A 19,139-nucleotide genomic window follows, 5' to 3' on the forward strand; every position below is an offset into this window, starting at 1 on the left:
CAAGCTTTAACTAAAAAGAGACCAGGAAGAAAGAGTTTTAAGGAAAATTGGAAAGTGTTTGTAGCATATCTGAAGAATCATTGTAAGCAGGTTAAGGCATTAATGGGATTAGAGTAAATTCAGCAGTATAAATTAAGTAGAGAAATAATGAGAAAAAAATGGGAGTAATTAGAATATTCAGTAGTAATTGATGACTAAAATGAACCATGTTGAGGGGGGAAGGGAGGTCAGTGATCAATGTATTGTTGTATTGGTTAATGTATGAATGTGGAAAATCTAACAGAAAAAATATTTTAAAAAATTAAAGGAAAAGCAGGGTTCAGCAATCTTTCCTACCCCTTTGTGGGTTGAGGACAGTTTCATGTTATTATGGCACTTATACGGAGCCCACAAAAATAAGTAAACTTCCATGTCACAGTTCTGCATGAGGAGGAGAAAAACATTTGTATGGCACTTCTTATGTGAGTTAGTCCAATTGCATGGAGCTTCTCCATGGCAGCATCACATTGTTCAAACAAATCAGTGCTTCTTAACTCCCTTCATGTTAAACAACAATGGCTTCTTCAACCATCAGATCATGACTAAGGGGAAGGTGTTCAGGGTTGGAAGGCAGCCCAAAGCAGCAGAACAAAATCTGGTGACCATTTCCTTGCCCATCACCCCGGATCTCATCCCTTCCTTCCGGATTGTGTCTTACTACCAAGTGGGGAACAATGAGATTGTGGCCGATTCCGTCTGGGTGGATGTAAAGGATACCTGCATGGGAACGGTATGTTGCTCTTCTCATCGATTCCTACAATGTCAGTGCAAGCCTTCCTCTTCCTACAGCCATATCAAAGGTGTAAAGTAACTCTTCCCCTACTCAAAGCTTTTCAGGGAATATGAATTGAGAGTTCCCCCCACAAAACTGTTTCGTTTCTGGCTGGAAAATGAGTAGAACCTAACAACGTGCATGCAAATATATTCAACTTTAATAACTTGTAAATAATCTGACACTAGGGAAGGGAGATGAATTCAGTTCTTAATTTAATGCAAACTTGCTGAATTTGCACTTCCTAACACGATACGAGAACCAAAATGCAGCTATCCTTGGAAATGCACATTTCTCTGAATTTTGTGAGGGAGTTCTCTTTTTAGAAACATAAATTTTATTAGAATTTAGAAAGAAAAATACAAAGATTATTGTCAAATATCTTTTTTTTGGTCCAAACTAAAACATTAATCCAGAGGCAAAAAGAAGAGAGAGATAGAGGAAGAAGTGGTGTAGCGTGGGTGGCTGGAGGGGCCGTGGCCCCAGGCACATTTTTTTGAGGGGGCGCAATGAGGCGCCCCCATGACTGGCTCCTTCATCAAGGCCAGAGCTGTGGGAAGGGAAGCTGTGCCCAAGTCAGGCCTTCAGGGGCTGTCTCCGGCACACAGAGGAGCTGCAGAAGCAGCTTCCTCATGCAGGAGTCAGGCCTGACCCGGGGGCAGAAGTACCAAAGAAGCACCCCAAGTTTTCTTGATTTATTTCTTAACTATCCCATCCCAATGCCTGGGTAAGGGAAAGAATGACAAGTTTATACTGAACTGTGGAATCCAGTTACAAAAGTGGCTGCAATCCTAGCCTCACTTAAGTTGGAGTAAGTCTCACTAAATGCAATAGGACTTACTTCCTTTGTAGACATTGTTAGGTTTGCAGCCATATATGGTTCTGTGATTGGGCCCATAGCCACTTAATAAACTTTGTCTGTGGTGTGCAAGGCTCTTGTAGTTGGAAAATACTAAAAGGGCTATTCCTTTGGGAATTCATTTATTTGGGGATGTGCAGGGAAAGTAATTGATTTGTAAATAACAGTTGATGACTGAGATATGCATGTTTATTGTGTGCTACATATGAAATACCGTAGTTCAAAGTATGTATATTTCCACATCAGCAGAATACAAAACCGAACACAGATTTGTGCAAAATATACTAATTGCAGCTGAGCGGAAAATCCCAGGTGGAAATGGGAATGAATATCTCAGTGGATATGTATGGAACTAAATCACCTGGTTGTCTTTGTCCAAACAGCTGGTTGTGAAAGGTGCAACTGAGGCAGACAACCGGATTCACCAGCCAGGATCTCAAATGAAAATCAAACTGGAAGGCGATCCAAATGCTCGGGTTGGTCTTGTGGCCGTGGACAAAGGTGTCTATGTGCTAAACAAGAAGCACAAGCTTACCCAAACGAAGGTGAGGCAAGAAATTCCTTGGGATGGGAGCACTGGGATTTTGATCCTCCCCTACAACTGGAAACATGCTGGGCATATACATTTATTTTTTCTATCACTGTGTGCCTCCTCCATACCAGATATGGGACTCAGTGGAAAAGAGTGACATTGGATGTACAGCTGGCAGTGGCAGGAACAATCTGGGTGTGTTTGAAGATGCTGGACTTGCCCTGGTGACCAGCAATAAGCTTTCCACGCAACAGAGATCAGGTATTATTGGGGAGGGTGTTGGTGCTGGTGAGATGGCAAAGGAGTTCCAGTGTGAGAAAGACCTTTCACCTAAGAGCAGGGCCTAGACTCTTTTCTGGCTCAAGCGCTATCATAGCATTGTCTGCAGATTATGCCTCACACTGCCAGGCAGAGGGTGTGTGTGTGTGCAGGTTCTTGGACTGAACTGTCCCACTACCCCCCACTGTGTGGTATGGAAATACACGTGACGAATCTCCGAAGACTGCTGTTTCTAAGAAACAGCTTCAACAATCAGGACAATCAGCAATACTCCACATTGCACCCCCTGCAAGATGTCTTAATGAGAAATGGCAGCTATCAGGAGTTCATTGTCAGATGTGTAACATGTAGTTAAGCCTTACATGGGAGTAAGCGCTGTTGGACTCGGTGGGAACCACTTTTACGTAAACACGCATAAAGTCAGTATCCATAGGAATTAGAATTCAGTGGCACTAACATTTTATTTCAGTTCCAAACACTTAGTTTTTGTTCCTCCCTTTTCTACTCCAGATCCAAAGTGTCTTCAGCCTGCAAGACGCCGGCGCCGCTCTGTACAGCTCATTGAATCTAAAGCAAGTAAAGGTATGTAGTGCATGGCAAAGGCTCCATTTACCCCGTGAAATCAAAATAATTTGAGCCAGAGTGAAAAGATAACATCTAATGGGCACAAGAGTGGAAGAATATTGTGTCTGTTCAGCTTTAGCACTGGGGATTGATTGTTGATACTCATGCATGGTCCCCACTGTGAATGGGTTTTCTTCTCCCTTTGTGGTGGCTTCCAGTTTCTGCTCTCTCAAGGAACAGGCTAGTGTCTGACAGAGAAAGATCAGTCCATTAAGCCAGTATTTCATTATACCTCAGTATCAACAACAAGAGGAAAGGCCAAGTTCTCCTGTAGAAATTATTGTGGAAGACCTCATTGTGTAGTGAAGGAGCACACACACTGCATGCGGAAAGGAATCAGGCTCAATCCCCAGTAACCCCCGTTTAAAAATATCTCTGTAAGGCTAGGAAAGACCTTGAAGAGGAGCTGCCAGTCAGAGTTGACAGTGCTGGACTGGTGGCCTGACTCTCATTCTCTCTAATATCCACTGCCTATTGGTTTGGAAGTGAACTGGGCAACACACACACACCTCAATGGTAGTTGTTGTTGTTTAGTCGTTTAGTCGTGTCCGACTCTTCGTGACCCCATGGACCATAGCACGCCAGGCACTCCTGTCTTGCACTGCCTCCCGCAGATTGGTCAAACTCATGTTCGTAGCTTCGAGAACACTGTCCAACCATCTCGTCCTCTGTCGTCCCCTTCTCCTAGTGCCCCCAATCTTTCCCAACATCAGGGTCTTTTCCAAGGATTCTTCTCTTCTCATGAGGTGGCCAAAGTATTGGAGCCTCAGCTTCACGATCTGTCCTTCCAATGAGCACTCAGGGCTGATTTCCTTAAGAATGGATAGGTTTGATCTTCTAGCAGTCCATGGGACTCTCAAGAGTCTCCTCCAGCACCATAATTCAAAAGCATCAATTCTTCGGCGATCAGCCTTCTTTATGGTCCACCTCTCACTTCCATACATCACTACTGGGAAAACCATAGCTTTAACTATACGGACCTTTTTCGGAAAGGTGATGTCTCTGCTTTTTAAGATGCTGTCTAGGTTTATCATTGCTTTTCTCCCAAGAAGCAGGTGTCTTTTAATTTCGTGACTGCTGTCACCATCTGCAGTGATCAAGGAGCCCAAGAAAGTAAAATCTCTCACTGCCTCCATTTCTTCCCCTTCTATTTGCCAGGAGGTGATGGGACCAGTGGCCATGATCTTGGTTTTTTGATGTTGAGCTTCAGACCATATTTTGCGCTCTCCACTTTCACCCTCATTAAAAGGTTCTTTAATTCCTCCTCACTTTCTGCCATCAAGGTTGTGTCATCTGCATATCTGAGGTTGTTGATATTTCTTCCAGCAATCTTAATTCCGGCTTGGGATTCATCTAGTCCAGCCTTTCGCATGATGAATTCTGCATATAAGTTAAATAAGCAGGGAGACAATATACAACCTTGTCGTACTCCTTTCCCAAATTTGAACCAATCAGTTGTTCCATATCCAGTTCTAACTGTAGCTTCTTGTCCCACATAGAGATTTCTCAGGAGACAGATGAGGTGATCAGGCACTCCCATTTCTTTAAGAACTTGCCATAGTTTGCTGTGGTCGACACAGTCAAAGGCTTTTGCATAGTCAATGAAGCAGAATTAGACGTTTTTCTGGAACTCTCTACCTTTCTCCATAATCCAGCGCATGTTTGCTATTTGGTCTCTGGTGCCTCTGCCCCTTCGAAATCCAGCTTGCAGTTCTGGGAGTTCTCGGTCCACATACTGCCTAAGCCTGCCTTGTAGAATTTTAAGCATAACCTTGCTAGCGTGTGAAATGAGGGCAATTGTGCGGTAGTTGGAGCATTCTTTGGCACTGCCCTTCTTTGGAATTGGGATGTAGACTGCTCTTCTCCAATCCTCTGGCCATTGCTGAGTTTTCCAAACTTGCTGGCATATTTGGTGTAGCACCTTAACAGCATCATCTTTTAATATTTTAAATAGTTCAGCTGGAATATCATCACTTCCACTGGCCTTGTTATTAGCAGTGCTTTCTAAGGCCCGTTTGACTTCACTCTCCAAGATGTCTGGCTCAAGGTGAGCCAGACCTCAATGGTAGTAATTTCTGCTTACTTGGGGGACTCCCTAGGTATGTAGAAGTATATTAGTTGGCACTTGAAAAGGAAATGCAAGTTTTAATTCCTACCTGCAAGATGGCTTATTAAGGACATATACGTAGTAACATTCAGGACTTATGGAAATTTGGAGGCTGTTGGAGTTGAGAGAAAGAGGCTGTGGAAAAGAAGGGAAGGGAATTAGCCTGCCAAGGACCCTGATGTAAACAATAAAGCAGTATCAAAAAATGGCAATCTATAAAAACTAGCAAAAATTCAAAGCACATTTCATATCTCCCTGGAAGCTGACCAGAATAGGACGTGGTGGTAATTTAGTAGCTTATTCATAGCATTTATCTGTATTTTAGCTTTCTTCTGACTCCTGTTATGAGTAGCAGAACAACACTGGTGTGGAGAACAGAAATTCTTTGATATTTCATTATGTTTGCATGTTGCAGCCGGCCAATATCAGGATCGGGTGCTAAGAAAGTGCTGTGAAGATGGAATGCACGACAACCCCATGGGCCACAGCTGTGAGAAGCGGGCACAATACATTGTGGATCAGAATGAGTGCCAGAATGTCTTCCTGGAATGTTGCCGCTACATCAGAACCATAAAGGATGCAAACAGACGGGAAGAAGAACTGCAGTTGGCGAGAAGCAAGTAGAATTTTTGTGAATATAAAAATTCAGGGGCGCAATATTGGGGAGATGGACAACTTGGTTAGTGATCTGTGAAATCCTTTCCTACGAGGGTGCCAATCTGGCTTGCAGTACTGAGACCTGGGCAGTGTTGAGCTGACCCACCTGCACCCACCAGAATTCAAGTTCTGGGTCCATTTTTGTCACCTCTTCAAGTGACATAGCTTGATCAAGTTGTCATAGCTTGGTTACATAAGGACACAGGTGGCGCTGTGATCTAAACTACTGAGCCTCTTGGGCTTACCAATCGGAAGGTTGGCGGTTCGAATCCCCGCAACGGAGTGAGCTCCCATTGCTCTGTCCCACCTTCTGCCAACCTAGCAGTTTGAAAGCATGCCAGTGCAAGTTGATAAATAGGCACTGCTGTGATGGGAAGGTAAACAATGTTTCCATGCGCTCTGGTTTCTGTCACGGTGTTCTGTTGCACCAGAAGTGGTTTAGTCATGCTGGCCACATGACCTGGGAAGCTGTCTACGGACAAACACCGGCTCCCTCGGCCTAAAAGCGAGATGAGCACTGCAACCCCATTGTTGCCTTTGACTGGACTTAACTATCTGGGGGTCCTTTACCTTTAAAAAGGTAAAGGACCCCTGACAGTTAAGTCCAGTCGCGAACGACTCTGGGGTTGCGGCACTCATCTCGCTATACTGGCTGAGGGAGCCGGTGTTTGTCCACAGACAGATTTTCTGGGCCGCTTCTGGCGAAACCAGAGCAGCTCATGGAAATGCCATTTACCTTCCCGCCGGAGCGGTACCTATTTATCTACTTGCACTTTGACGTGCTTTCAAACTGCTAGGTGGGCAGGAGCTGGGACCGAACAACGGGAGCTCACCCCGTCGTGGGGATTCGAACCGTCGACCTTCTGATCGGCAAGCCCAAGGCTCAGTGGTTTAGACCACAGCACCCCCTGCGTCCTCCCTTTACCTTTACCATAGATAAATCTGTGTCTCCTGTTTCCCCAGGTGACTTTGAAGATGAGTTCTTATCGGACGACGAGATTGTCTCTAGGACTGAGTTTCCAGAGAGCTGGTTGTGGCAAACAGAAATCCTGACTGCACCTCCGAACGATGAGGGGTATAAAGTTTTTTATGGCTGCATTCTCCTTTGGAGAACACTGTCTGCTCTATAGACTTAGGCAGCAATCCTATACTCCCTTATAGGAAGTAAATTCCATTTAGCACAATGGGAATTGCTTCTGGGTAGACATGTACAGGATTGTAATGTATACCTAGTTTGGAAATAATTCCTTCTTCCCAAAGACTAGGAATCTTGAAAAGAATAATAATCAGTGCCTTCACCGAACTACAATTCCCAGGATCCTTTAGAGAATGCTATAAGGGCTAAGATGGGATAAAGCTGATGTAAATGCATCATGTAAATTCAGCTTTCAGTTCATCAAAGAGCAGGAGCAAGGATGATGCAAAATTTAATTGCTCTGCTTTTGAGGCAAATTTCCCTGTCTCACACAATGTAAGCATGGGTGGGAAATCAGTCTTGTCTCTAGAGATGGCTCTGCTTCCAGGTTCCTCATCCTAGAAATGAAATGAAAAGATCCTGAGTGGAGCAAAGGTTTATTCTTCACTTCCCATAGAAGTGTGAATATGTTTGCTCAGTTCTGAGGGCAAAAACTGTCTGCCCCTCCTCCCTGACTACATGAAAGGGAAGGAAAGTTGCTGAAAGTATTGCTCCTGAGCTCTTGCCTGCTAGCCTGGACACCAAGCTTTGGAAAGGGTGGATTTCAGTTAAGTGTGGGGAAGAAATTTGGTTCAGTTTCAAATTAAAACCTACCTAATTTAGGGTTAGGGACGCGGGTGGCGCTGTGGGTTAAACCACAGAGCCTAAGGTTTGCCAATCAGAAGGTCGGCGGTTCGAATCCCCGTGACGGGGTGAGCTCCCGTTGCTCGGTCCCAGCTCCTGCCAACCTAGCAGTTTGAAAGCACATCAAAAGTGCAAGTAGATAAATAGGTACCGCTACAGCGGGAAGGTAAATGGCGTTTCTGTGCGCTGCTCTGGTTTGCCAGAAGCGGCTTAGTCATGCTGGCCACATGACCTGGAAGCTGTTTGCGGACAAATGCCGGCTCCCTCGACCTATATAGCGAGATGAATGCACAACCCCAGAGTCGTCCGTGACTGGACCTAATGGTCAGGGGTACCTTTACCTTTTAATTTAGGGTTGCCATATTTCAAGAGGTAATAACCCAGACACAATAAGTTATTGATCTTTTTTTAGGGCAATCACACCAGAACCACACGCAAGAAATTAAAAACTTCAAATCCAGGACGTTTCCTTTAAAATTCCCCCCAAATGGCAATGTAGGACCCCCCCCCCAAAGAGGACATGCCTGGGGATTCCCAGATGTATAGCAACCGTCCCTAATTCACACTTCCTGAAACAATATGGAAAGCAAAGAATAGCCATCCTTAGCAATTCACACTTCTCCAAATTATGCATTGTGGTTCTCTAAACAAGTAATGCGTACACGATGCACATGCTAGGTGAAGTATGCATAAAAATGCCTTTATGAGGGAAAATCGGTTGCAAAAATGTGTATATTAGGATAAGTTTGCATTAAAATGCTGATGAGTTTTTATGGTGACTTAAATGCGACAACAACAAAGAATGGTGTGGAAATGTGGCAACTGAGAGATACTGAAACTGGCCGATTTGCCCATCCCTAGCTTCTGCTTGCTGGTTAAAAGCCCCTGGGATCACAGGCCACCTGAGCCACTGTGTCCCTTCCAGCTGCCCTCCAGCTGGAGGGCACCTGAGAAGGACGCAGTCGTCCCCTGTCCCACAGCGTGGTGTGCGCCCCTGCGGCTGCCCAGGCAGCTTCCCGTGTTCTTGTTCCCATCTTAGTCTTCAGCTGCACACAAATATGACGCAGCACCTTTCTCTCTGAATCTAGGGTCTCATCCAAGACAGTATCTCTTTTCCTGAAGGATTCCATCACGACTTGGGAGGTGGTGGCTGTGAGCATTTCAAACACAAAAGGTGAGGAATTCTCGACAGCAGGTGGAAGATAGGGGCTGGGGAGATGAAAGCAGGCTATGTCCACCTCAGTAAACACCTTAGGTAGGTGTTGTTCAGCTTCTTTTCATTTTTCAACCTCCTTCCTTTCCTGTTGGCCCCCCTTGCAGGGATCTGTGTGGCTGACCCTTATGAGATAACCGTCATGAGGGACTTCTTCATGGATCTACGGCTACCCTATTCAGTAGTGAGGAATGAACAGGTGGAGATCCGAGCTATTCTCTACAACTATGGGAATAAAGAAATCAAAGTAAGTGATTACCTTTCAACCAGCAGGGTTATTTGATAGTGATGATTTTATGTTTTGTTTTGTTTTATGCAGTTTCTTTTGTGGTGTATTGTGTGTTTAGTTTTACACTGTTATCCGCTCTTGGGTTCTTAGTGAAAAGCGGCTTAGATATACTCTAAATAGGTAAGTTTGTACTACTTCTGATATTTGTGTTGGTGCCCCATCTAAATGTTCTTTTTTATTGTACATTCATGATTTGTGTTTATGATGCTAGCACAGCAGTCATATGTTAAAAAGTACTGTTTGCGCCTGCAAAGATTTCAGGGCAGTCACACTGATTCATTTCCAATCAGAGCCTGTTCTGTAACTTCTTCTCTTTTTTTACTTTATTCCCCCAAGCATTTGATGAAGTCAGTTAAGATCCTATAGAATATGAACTGAAGAAAAATATCTTGCTAGCTTTAAGCACGAAATGTGGAAAAGCCCATTCTTCCTCTTCCAGTGGTGAGGAAGTTAATAGTGCATACACTATCCCACCTTCTGCCAATCCCTAAAGGTTAAAAATGTAAAAAGTAAGATGAGCGCTTATGCATAATCACACTTACGTGGTGTGTCTCTGTTTTTACATCAGGCAGCACTCCTAGCAAAGACCTCAGAGGACTGACTCACTTGCTGATCCAGCATTCAGTTTGGTGGCAAGTGTGTTTGTATCACCAGCTGCGAAGTGGTGGTACAAACATGGTAGAGCTGATGCGGGTGGTGCTGTGGGTTCGAATCCCCGTGACAGGGTGAGCTCTCGTTGCTCTGTCCCAGCTCCTGCCGAATTAGCAGTTCGAAAGCATCCCAGTGCAAGTAGATGAATAGGCACTGCTGCAGCGGAAAGGTAAACGGTGTTTCCGTGTGCTCTGGTTTCCATCACGGTGCTCCATTGTGCCAGAAGCAGCTTAGTCATGCTGGCCACATGACCTGAAAAGCTGTCTGTGGACAAATGCCGGCTCCCTCGGCCTGAAAGCGAGATGAGCACCGCAACCCCATAGTTGCCTTTGACTGGACTTAACCACCCAGGGGTCCTTTACCTTTACCTTTACCTTTTACAAATGTGGTGATTCATGGTGCAGCAAAAGAACCTATAATGAAAACAATGTGGTTCAGTAAGGGGAAAGCAAAGGAGACACAGAACTGATCCAAGAGGGAACACTGCCTTGGCAATGGACCTAGTAATGGATCACTGCCCTTTCTCTTTCTCCTCAGGTGCGGGTGGAGCTGATACACAACCCAGCCTTCTGCAGCGCCTCTACCGTCAAGGAAAGATACCGACAATTGCTTACTATTAAACCCCAGTCCTCCAGAGCAGTGCCATTTGTGGTTGTTCCGCTACATTTGGGACTGCATGACATCGAGGTCAAAGCAGCTGTCTGGGGACAGTTTGTGTCTGATGGTGTGAGGAAGAAGCTGAAAGTTGTGGTATGTCCAGATCCTCCTTGGAGAAAAAAAGCCAGCGGCACTATGCTTCTGAATACCAGCTGCTAAGAATCACAAGTGGGGCGAGTGCTGTTATGTTCATGTCCTCCTTGCACACTTTCATATGCATCTGTTTGGCTACTGGGACTAGATGGGCCTGTGGACTGAGTCAACAGGGATCATTTTAGGGAGGCAGTAGGATGGGAAACAATGGCTTTAAACATGTGAAAATAATTGGGGAAACATAGGTGGTGATTACAGACTTTTTTGCACCTTTACAAAAGTATCTGAACACCATGGAAATTCAGTAGAACTCTGGTTTGTACCATAGTGCATGAGCCCATGAGCTTCTGCAATTCTAGGCAGCACATTCAAGCCATCACCTATTTTCCAATGCTTGTCATCTGTCAGTTGACCACATGAGGGCACACCTGCCTTTTCTTTTTTAATCCAAGGAAGTACGGCAGATTTTGCTAATGTTGGCTGGGGCAGTTTAAGTTTAACTGGATATTTTGGAGAGAAATTCTGTTTTTGTTCATTGTAGCCCTCCATAATTCCATATCAATGCTACTTCCTCAGCATTGTCACATTCTGTTATTAGCTTTTTTTTTTTATTCCATGCCGCTAATTTAACACACTATCCTCACTGCCCATGGAACTTTTGTCATCAGTCCATAAGCCTGGCGACACTCTGTTCTGTCACTGATTCCAGCAAAAATAAGAACACATGTGATCTGCTTGCTTCTCTTTCCCCCCACGTATTTCCCTGGCATTATTTGATTACTGCTGAACTTCGACTAAACATTGTTTCCATGTAGCTCAGAAGTAGGCATCACTTTCATATGCATCATATGCACAGGGGCTTCCTTCCAGGTAAATCTACCCAGAGAAGAGAGAAAGTTGCCCCTGGGAATGAAGAGTAGCAACAATAAAAATGAAATGGGATGGGGCATGGTGCACTATGTGGCATCGTGGTGGGCACAGACAAGGAGGTGGGGGCATGAAAGCCCGGAAACCTGATATAATCTGAAAACTGTGATATGCCAAATGCACACTACTACATGGCACAGTGGAATGTAATTGTTTTAGAAAACCTTTTTGCACGGCTATCAGTGGCAGGCCTTAGCTCTAGGAAAACCGAAATTTCAGTAGGAAAGTGTAAACATTGTATGTAGGGCTTTTGTTTTTAAATCCAGAACTCACCATAACACAGTTCTCTCAGGTGGGTGCCATTGCCATTTTAAGAGAACAAGGGAGGCAGTCATGGCGAGTTCCGGCACCTCTTTTTCTAGAAAAATAACACTGAGTATGGTTCATACCCTAAAAACACAGGAACAGGCAACCTACAAGGCAGGTTTTGAGACCTGGATAAGCCCAGGATGTGTGCACTGAACTTCAATACTGTGCATACTTAAGACAGTTTCTACTCACTCTGAGCCTTTGGGGTGGTATATCAACTTAATTAAGAAAATAAATGGGAACAACTTTAGCTATTCAGGGTATTTAATGATAACTGCAACCTCCACTAGAATAGTTAGGTGTAGGAAAATGTTTGCAAAACAATGCAGATCCGATGACTTTCTGTGGGGTTTGCTCAGGATGAAATTCTGCTGCACTGAATACACTGTTAATTGGTGTGTGGGTGGGTGTTTTGCAGGGGGTGTCATTTGGATTTCCCAAATTTAGATTACTGCCATAGAGGATGATGCTTTTCACAAGTACCTCAGGGTCTGAAAAGAGCTCTACCTTCTCCTGGTGGGCTCTGTCAGCTTGCTAGGACACAGGTGGGCTTCCTAGGACATCAGGGCTGACCTAAGAGTTGACGGAATGGAATCTGTTACTATCCAGCTGTGGTGGCAAAGCACTATTAAGGACAGGTTGGTGCTGCCTATGGATGAGGGACTATTGACCCGTTAACTAAGGATTGCTACAGTGCCTTAGCTACTGGGGATCTATGGGGCTAACCTGAACCTCTTCCTGTGTTATATTCAGGTACAAACATGTGACTGCATTTGCAACAGAAGCTAGATCTGTTGCATATGTTTGCCCTGTCCTGCTGCCTTTTTGAATTGCTCTTTGCGGCCATGTTAAGTAATATTTGCAGTAATTGTTATACTTATTTCAAGTAATTCCACTACCCATCAGGAAAATATGGTTTAAAACATGGAACAAGGCATTTAAAAATTGGATATTTGGGAGCAAAAGAGTGAGAACCCCAGACATAGTAAATTATGCACTGCAAGAAGAGATGGGATGGGGAATACCGAACTTAGAACTTTATTTTGAAACATTCCAATTAAAAAACTTAATAGATATTGGATATAAAGATGGGATTAAATGGATCAGGCTGGAGAACGAAATAAACGAAGGAATAGGAAGAGAAGGGAGATTTAATAGAGACATCAACATGGCTTGGAAGAAGACAATAGGCCCAAGAAAAACTGGGTTAGGAATTTGGAAAAAATGGAACATGAAATGGATGCCATTATATTCAAGGTGGATTCCGTTAAAATATATGCAGAAGGGTCAAAGGGAACCCAGATGGTGGAAGAAATTAGAAGACCAGGGATTTTACAAATTGAAAGATATATTTTATGAACAAGGGAATTTAATTACAAAAAAGCCCTTTTAGAAAAAATAGGAAAACAATTCTGGCTGAAAGTGGAAGGACTTTATGATTTAATAAAAACAGGAAGAGCAGAGGAGACAATGAGGACAGAAATGAAAATAGGTATGGTGTTAAACAAAAGACAAATAACAGAGAAAGGGATAGCAGGGCTGATATATAAACTGATCATAGGAGACAAAGACAGAATGACAAGGATAATCCAGATAAAATGGGAGCAGGAAGGTACAATACATTTAAATACGGTACAAGAAATGATGAAGAATATAAACAATATTAAAATAGAAAAGTATAAGGAATTAAGTAGAATTTTTTTACTAAAATGGTATAGAACACCGGCACAAATGGCGTATATAGTGAAAGGGTTTAGCCCCAAATGCTGGCATTGCGGTCATGAAAAAGGACTATACTCACACATGTGGTGGGAATGCAACTTGTTTAAGGAATATTGGCAAAAGATCATAAAGGTAATTTCTGGACTATTCCAAATAAACATAGAAATTAAAAGGGACTTGCTATTTTTGGGAATACTGGGAAATAATAAAGTAAAAAGTAATAACCAAGAGCTGTATAAGATCATGATTCTAGCTGGAATGGCAGTTATTGCTCTAGGATCGAAAGAAAAAACTAAATGGAATATGAAAAAATGGAACAACTATGTTTTTGAATACGTACAATCAGAAATATTTGCACAGATAATGGTAGAGGTTAGATGGGAAAATAAATGCCAAAAAATCACAAATAAGTGGGCATTTTACAGGAACTGGATAGAAAGGGGGGAAGCCAACCCGAATATACAAGCACAAATGAATAGACTGTGTACATGGCTAAAGATCTGAAGAAGGAAGGCCCGACCAGGGAAGAGGGTGGGAAGGGAGGGGGAAAGATTAGGGGAGAAAAATGGACTTTGTTATAGCCTTTGTTATGTAAGCCTTTACAGGAACTATATACAATAATAAAAAAAATTCCTTCAGTAGCACCTTAAAGACCAACTAAGTTTTTATTTTGGTATGAGCTTTCGTGTGCATGCACACTTCTTCAGAATGTTATATTGCATGCACACTTCTTCAGAATGTTATATACAATAATGTTATATTGTTATGCATACTAGTATTCAAATTCAATTAAAAAAGAAAAGAAAAGAAAAAAAGTAATATTTACAGTGAGACTTGTTTTGTTCTGTTCTTCTTGCCCCAGCCTGAAGGGATGCAGAGAAAAATTGTGAACGTCATTGAGCTGGATCCTGCTACGCAAGGGAACAGCGGTAACACTCATTCTTCAGCTTCCCTTTTCCTTCTCTTTCTTCATCCTTGGAAAACTGGATTGACTGGAACCCAAGTCAATTCTAGACTTACCTTAAATTGTATATTTCTCTGCTGCTGCTTCCTCCCCTGTTTTCCCCTTCTTAAATAAATCTTTATTCATTAACATTTCTAAACAGTTTTTTTACTTTCATTTTAACCCAACTCTTAAAGTTTCAAGTTAGTGCCAATGTATTTTAAAAACTTTATCCATAGTTAGACTACTTATATTTGTAATAGCTTAACAAAAACTAGTAACATTTCCAAAGAGCATAGCCCTATACAAGCCACACTGAACATCCTGGGACTTATTTCTGTGTGACCCAGAATGTGTATTACTATGATGGGCAATTGCCCAATTTATTAAAACAAGAAAACAGAACTGACTCTAGATCCAAAAATTCATTATATCCGTTGTTTGTTAATCAAAAAGCTTGAATTCTGTCATAGCAGCTTAGGGGTTACAGTACTGGTCACATATTCCTCTAGGTGAAGGAATGCTCTTTGAGTGGGTCAATCTCCATAGAACCATTGAATGTAAATAACTGCACATGCAGAAACAAGTCAACCAATCTAGTTCTTGGAAACATTAAGAGGGAACATGGGAAGATGAGGATTTCTGACCACATGGGGAGCCTCCACAGATGCAGTAGGCTCCCCACTGCAAAAGCAACTAATGTTTCTGTTTCATAATTTCCCTCCTTTTCCTCCCTTTCTTCAGATGGAGTCCAGGAACAACAGGTCCAAGGCAGAGATTTAAGTGATATCGTTCCCGGCACAGAGCCTGAGACCAAAATTACTGTGCAAGGCAAGAACCAGTTATTTTAACATACAGAAGACTAGGCTTGTAGAACTGAGAATGATCACAACCCCACCCTGCTCTACCTGTGCCAGCAGCCCACTGGCATAAGGAATACCCTTGGTGCCTGAACTGATCCATACAGCAGGCAGGGCCACCCAGGGGCGTAGCCAGGATGAAAATTAGGGGGGGGCAAGGGGCGGTCTCCCTTTTCCCTTGCTGGCTGTGGGGCGGGTGGAGGGAAAGCCAGCTTTCCCTCCACCCGCCCCGGCGATCGCGGAGGGGGAGGAGGGGATCAGAGCAGCCCGATTTCGGGCTGCTCCGACCCCCTCCTCCCACTCCTCAACCAGCAAGGGCGAGAGGGCGCCAGGATCAGCCCAAAATCGGGCTGCTCCGACTCCCTCTTCCCCTTCTGCGATCGGCAGGGGCGAGGGGGCGCCAGGATCAGCCCGAAATCGGGCTGCTCCGATGCCCTCCTCCCCCTCTGCGATCGCCGGGGCGGGTGGAGGGAAAGCCCCAGAGCCGCCCAAAGCGGTTGCCTGGCTTTCCCTCCGCCCGCCCCACAGCCAGCCGGCTAGAAGGGACGTCTCCCTTCTCCCTGGCTGGCTGTGGGGTGGGCGGAGGGAAAGCCAGGCAACCGCTTTGCGCGGTTTGCTAGAAGGGACGTCTCTCTTCTCCCTGGCTGGCTGTGGGGCGGGCGGAGGGAAAGCCAGGCAACCGCTTTGCGCAGCTGTGGGGCTTTCCCTCCACCCGCCCCATAGCCAGCCAGGGAGAAGGGAGATGGCACCGGGCGGGCAGCGGGGCAGGCTGGCCAGCGGCCCTGCTTCTAGGGGGGGCAACTGCCCCCTCCTACCCCCCTGCCTACGCCCATGGGGCCACCTCTCTTGATCTCAGTGAGTGTGGCAGGTGGACAAAGTTTTAAAGGCTTTCAAGGGAATAGCCCTTGAATTAGTCCTGGAAGCTAACTGTACCAAGCTCCTGATGCAAAGGGACAAGGATGACAGAGAAGAAAACTAGCTGGAAGAAGGAGGCAAGAGCCGTCAAGAGCTGTCTGTGCTTAGGATCCAGCTAGGCTAAGATTGCAACCCACGCAAGTCCCTGCTGCATGCTTGTGTTCACATGTTTGCTATCATTCTTTTTGTGGCCAGGAGACCCCGTGGCTCAGATTGTTGAAGACTCAATTGATGGGGCCAATCTGAACCACCTCATTGTAACACCCTCTGGCTGTGGGGAGCAGAACATGATCACCATGACGCCATCGGTTATTGCCACCCACTACCTCGACATCACAGGGCAGTGGGAGAAGCTTGGGGTGGATCGCCGCTCTGTTGCAATCAATCAGATCATGCAAGGTAAGACAATTGGGTTTCTCCAGAGCTGTTCTTCCTCCAGCTCGTGCAAGGGTCTGTCCATGGCTTATTGAGTTGTTCATCAATAGAAACACTGAGTTCAGGATCCTCCTAGATCAAGAATGCCACAGAATTGCCTATGCCTCATAGTGGCGGTGCCTATTCTGCTCTGTGTTAAGGTGCTGATGGGGCAAAGTAACCCTGTTCCTCAACTGGTGTTCTGCGAAAGCTGAAAAGGACACAAGGAAAAAGGCATATGCAAAGGAAAAGCAGATGAGGCAGTGCAGCAATTAAATAAAAGGGGGATAGAGCAAAGTTTCTTTCTGTGCAGGGTGAATGCCACTTGCCTGTCTGGATGCATTCATCTAAGCCAAGCATGTCCAAAGTCCATTTCGGGGGTCTAATCTGGCCCACCAGCCGGTTTAATCCAGCCCCTGTGGCAGTTTATTTCCTGGGGTAAAATCCTAAACAAAACAAAACAAAACCACCTTAACAACTTCAATCCTAAAAAAAAGCTCTACAACTTTGGGGTAAAATCATAAAAAAGGTCAACAACTGCAATTCAAAAAAAAGGTCAACAACTTAGGTTGGCCACTCATTTCATCAAATCTGGCCCTCTTTGAAAAAAGTTTGGACATAACTGGTCTAAGCCATGGGTAGGCAAACTAAGGCCTGGGGCCGGATCCGACCCAATCACCTTCTAAATCTGGTCCACGAACAGTCTGGGAATCAGCGTGTTTTTACATGAGTAGAATGTGTCTTTTTATTTAAAATGCACCTCTGGGTTATTTGTGGGGCATAGAAATTCATTCCTATATTCCCCCCCCCAAAAAAAATATAGTCCGGCCCCCCACAAGGTCTGAGGGACAGTGGACCAACCCCCCTGCTGAAAAGGTTTGCTGACCTCTCTAAGCAGCTGGAGCAGCATAACAGAGTTCTGTTTCTCCTCCTCTCTTTCTAGGTTATGCCCAGCAGATGGTGTACAAGAAAGCAGACCACTCCTATGCTGCTTTTAAAGACCGCAAGGCTAGCACTTGGTAAGGGCGCTATTTGTATGGCAGTATATTTTCAGATCACCAGTGGGTTTGCAACAGCCAGGGCTGGCTCTAGGGGTAGGCTGGGTGGTGCGGGGCGCCAGGGCGCCGCCGGAGTGATCTCCGCACCATGGCGCCACGGCGCCTGACATGCTTGAGACAGCCCTGGCAACAGCTTTCCCCCCTTGCATACTATTGACCTTCTAATATTTTCATTCTCTTGCTCCCACTAGCTAACTCTTCACCTTTTCCTTCCTTTTCACTCCTTTTGGCATGCTTTGTCCAAAATGCCAATTCCCTTTTCCCCAACTGTGCCGTTTTTTGTCTCGCTGCTCCCTACCATTGGAACAATCAAATATTTCATACCAAAATACCTAATAGAGCATCCATATTTCCAGCTACTCAGTGTTCCAAAGCCCTGCCCCAATGCTAGAGGTGGGGGACATATTTGTCTAGTTTGAATTTTAATGTGAACCTGCCAAATTTTCACTTCCCATTCCAATATGCATTGAAACAAAAGCTTTTCATGCTTTTCCAAGTTTTGCTACTGTTCCCCAACCAAGGAATGAGTAAAAAAGAACCTTGGTGAAAAGTGCATGTAACGGTGAATTGGGTTAGGGTACTACAGTGGTGCCTCGCTTAACGAATGCCCTGCTTAACGAAATTTCCGCTTAACGAAATGATTTTTCGAGCGGAGCTTGCCTCGCTAGACAAATGCATTTTACGAAAAATTCGTCTAGCGAATCGTGGTTTCCCATAGGAATGCATTGAAATTCAATTAATGTGTTCCTATGGGCAAAAAAAAAAATTCAAAAAAAAATTCAATGCATTCCTATGGGATTTGCTAGACGAATTTTTTCGCTATAAGAAAAGACCCGTGGAACGAATTAATTTCGTCTAGCGAGGCACCACTGTACTTACAAAGATGTGTTCTATCCAGGGGAAACGGCTTGCAAAAAGCACATGCTAGGCAAAGTTCTCACCAAAATGTATACAAATATTAATGTAGACATCCTTAAAAAAGCAAATCACCAAACATTTGTGGAAATGGGTCAACAGAAACCAACAGATAAAAATACAGTAGAAAGGAGCTAAAAAACATTGTGGAATACCCCACAAATTACTCATGAATTTTAAAAATCCATGTTTTTTTTTAGAAGGGTCTGGTACCATCACAATTAAACTCACCCCTCTCCACTGAAATACTTTTTCTTTCTCTTTTTTTAAGGTTAGTCATGAGGTGGAGGGCAATCAGAGCTGATCATTTATTGACAATGTGATTTAAACACAGCACCTTTGTGGACTCAAGGCTGGCAATACTTAGCATTTATGTAGCATTTTTGAGTATTAAAAGCATTTCATGTATACATTATCTCAATTTTTTTTGCAACACTCTAGGGGCAGTCACTATTTTTAACTTCTGGATGCAGTTAGTAGCTGTG

At 44.3% G+C, this 19,139-nt stretch overlaps 1 protein-coding gene across 1 annotated transcript in view; it reads left to right on the top strand.

Annotated features, from left to right (window-relative positions):
- LOC118097504 (venom factor) overlaps positions 1-19,139 on the top strand; it is a 70,835-nt gene that overhangs the window by 24,512 nt on the left and 27,184 nt on the right. Inside the window, exons 13-25 of the mRNA XM_060269008.1 lie at positions 575-769; positions 2,054-2,215; positions 2,334-2,463; positions 2,992-3,063; positions 5,628-5,828; positions 6,833-6,944; positions 8,777-8,862; positions 9,009-9,148; positions 10,379-10,591; positions 14,412-14,478; positions 15,237-15,323; positions 16,463-16,666; positions 17,625-17,700. Of these exons, the coding sequence (XP_060124991.1) occupies positions 575-769; positions 2,054-2,215; positions 2,334-2,463; positions 2,992-3,063; positions 5,628-5,828; positions 6,833-6,944; positions 8,777-8,862; positions 9,009-9,148; positions 10,379-10,591; positions 14,412-14,478; positions 15,237-15,323; positions 16,463-16,666; positions 17,625-17,700 (1,745 nt within the window). The remainder of the gene's footprint in view (positions 1-574; positions 770-2,053; positions 2,216-2,333; positions 2,464-2,991; positions 3,064-5,627; positions 5,829-6,832; positions 6,945-8,776; positions 8,863-9,008; positions 9,149-10,378; positions 10,592-14,411; positions 14,479-15,236; positions 15,324-16,462; positions 16,667-17,624; positions 17,701-19,139) is intronic.

Source organism: Zootoca vivipara, chromosome 16, assembly GCF_963506605.1.
Source record: "Zootoca vivipara chromosome 16, rZooViv1.1, whole genome shotgun sequence".
In the NCBI taxonomy this organism is placed as follows: Eukaryota; Metazoa; Chordata; class Lepidosauria; order Squamata; family Lacertidae; genus Zootoca; species Zootoca vivipara.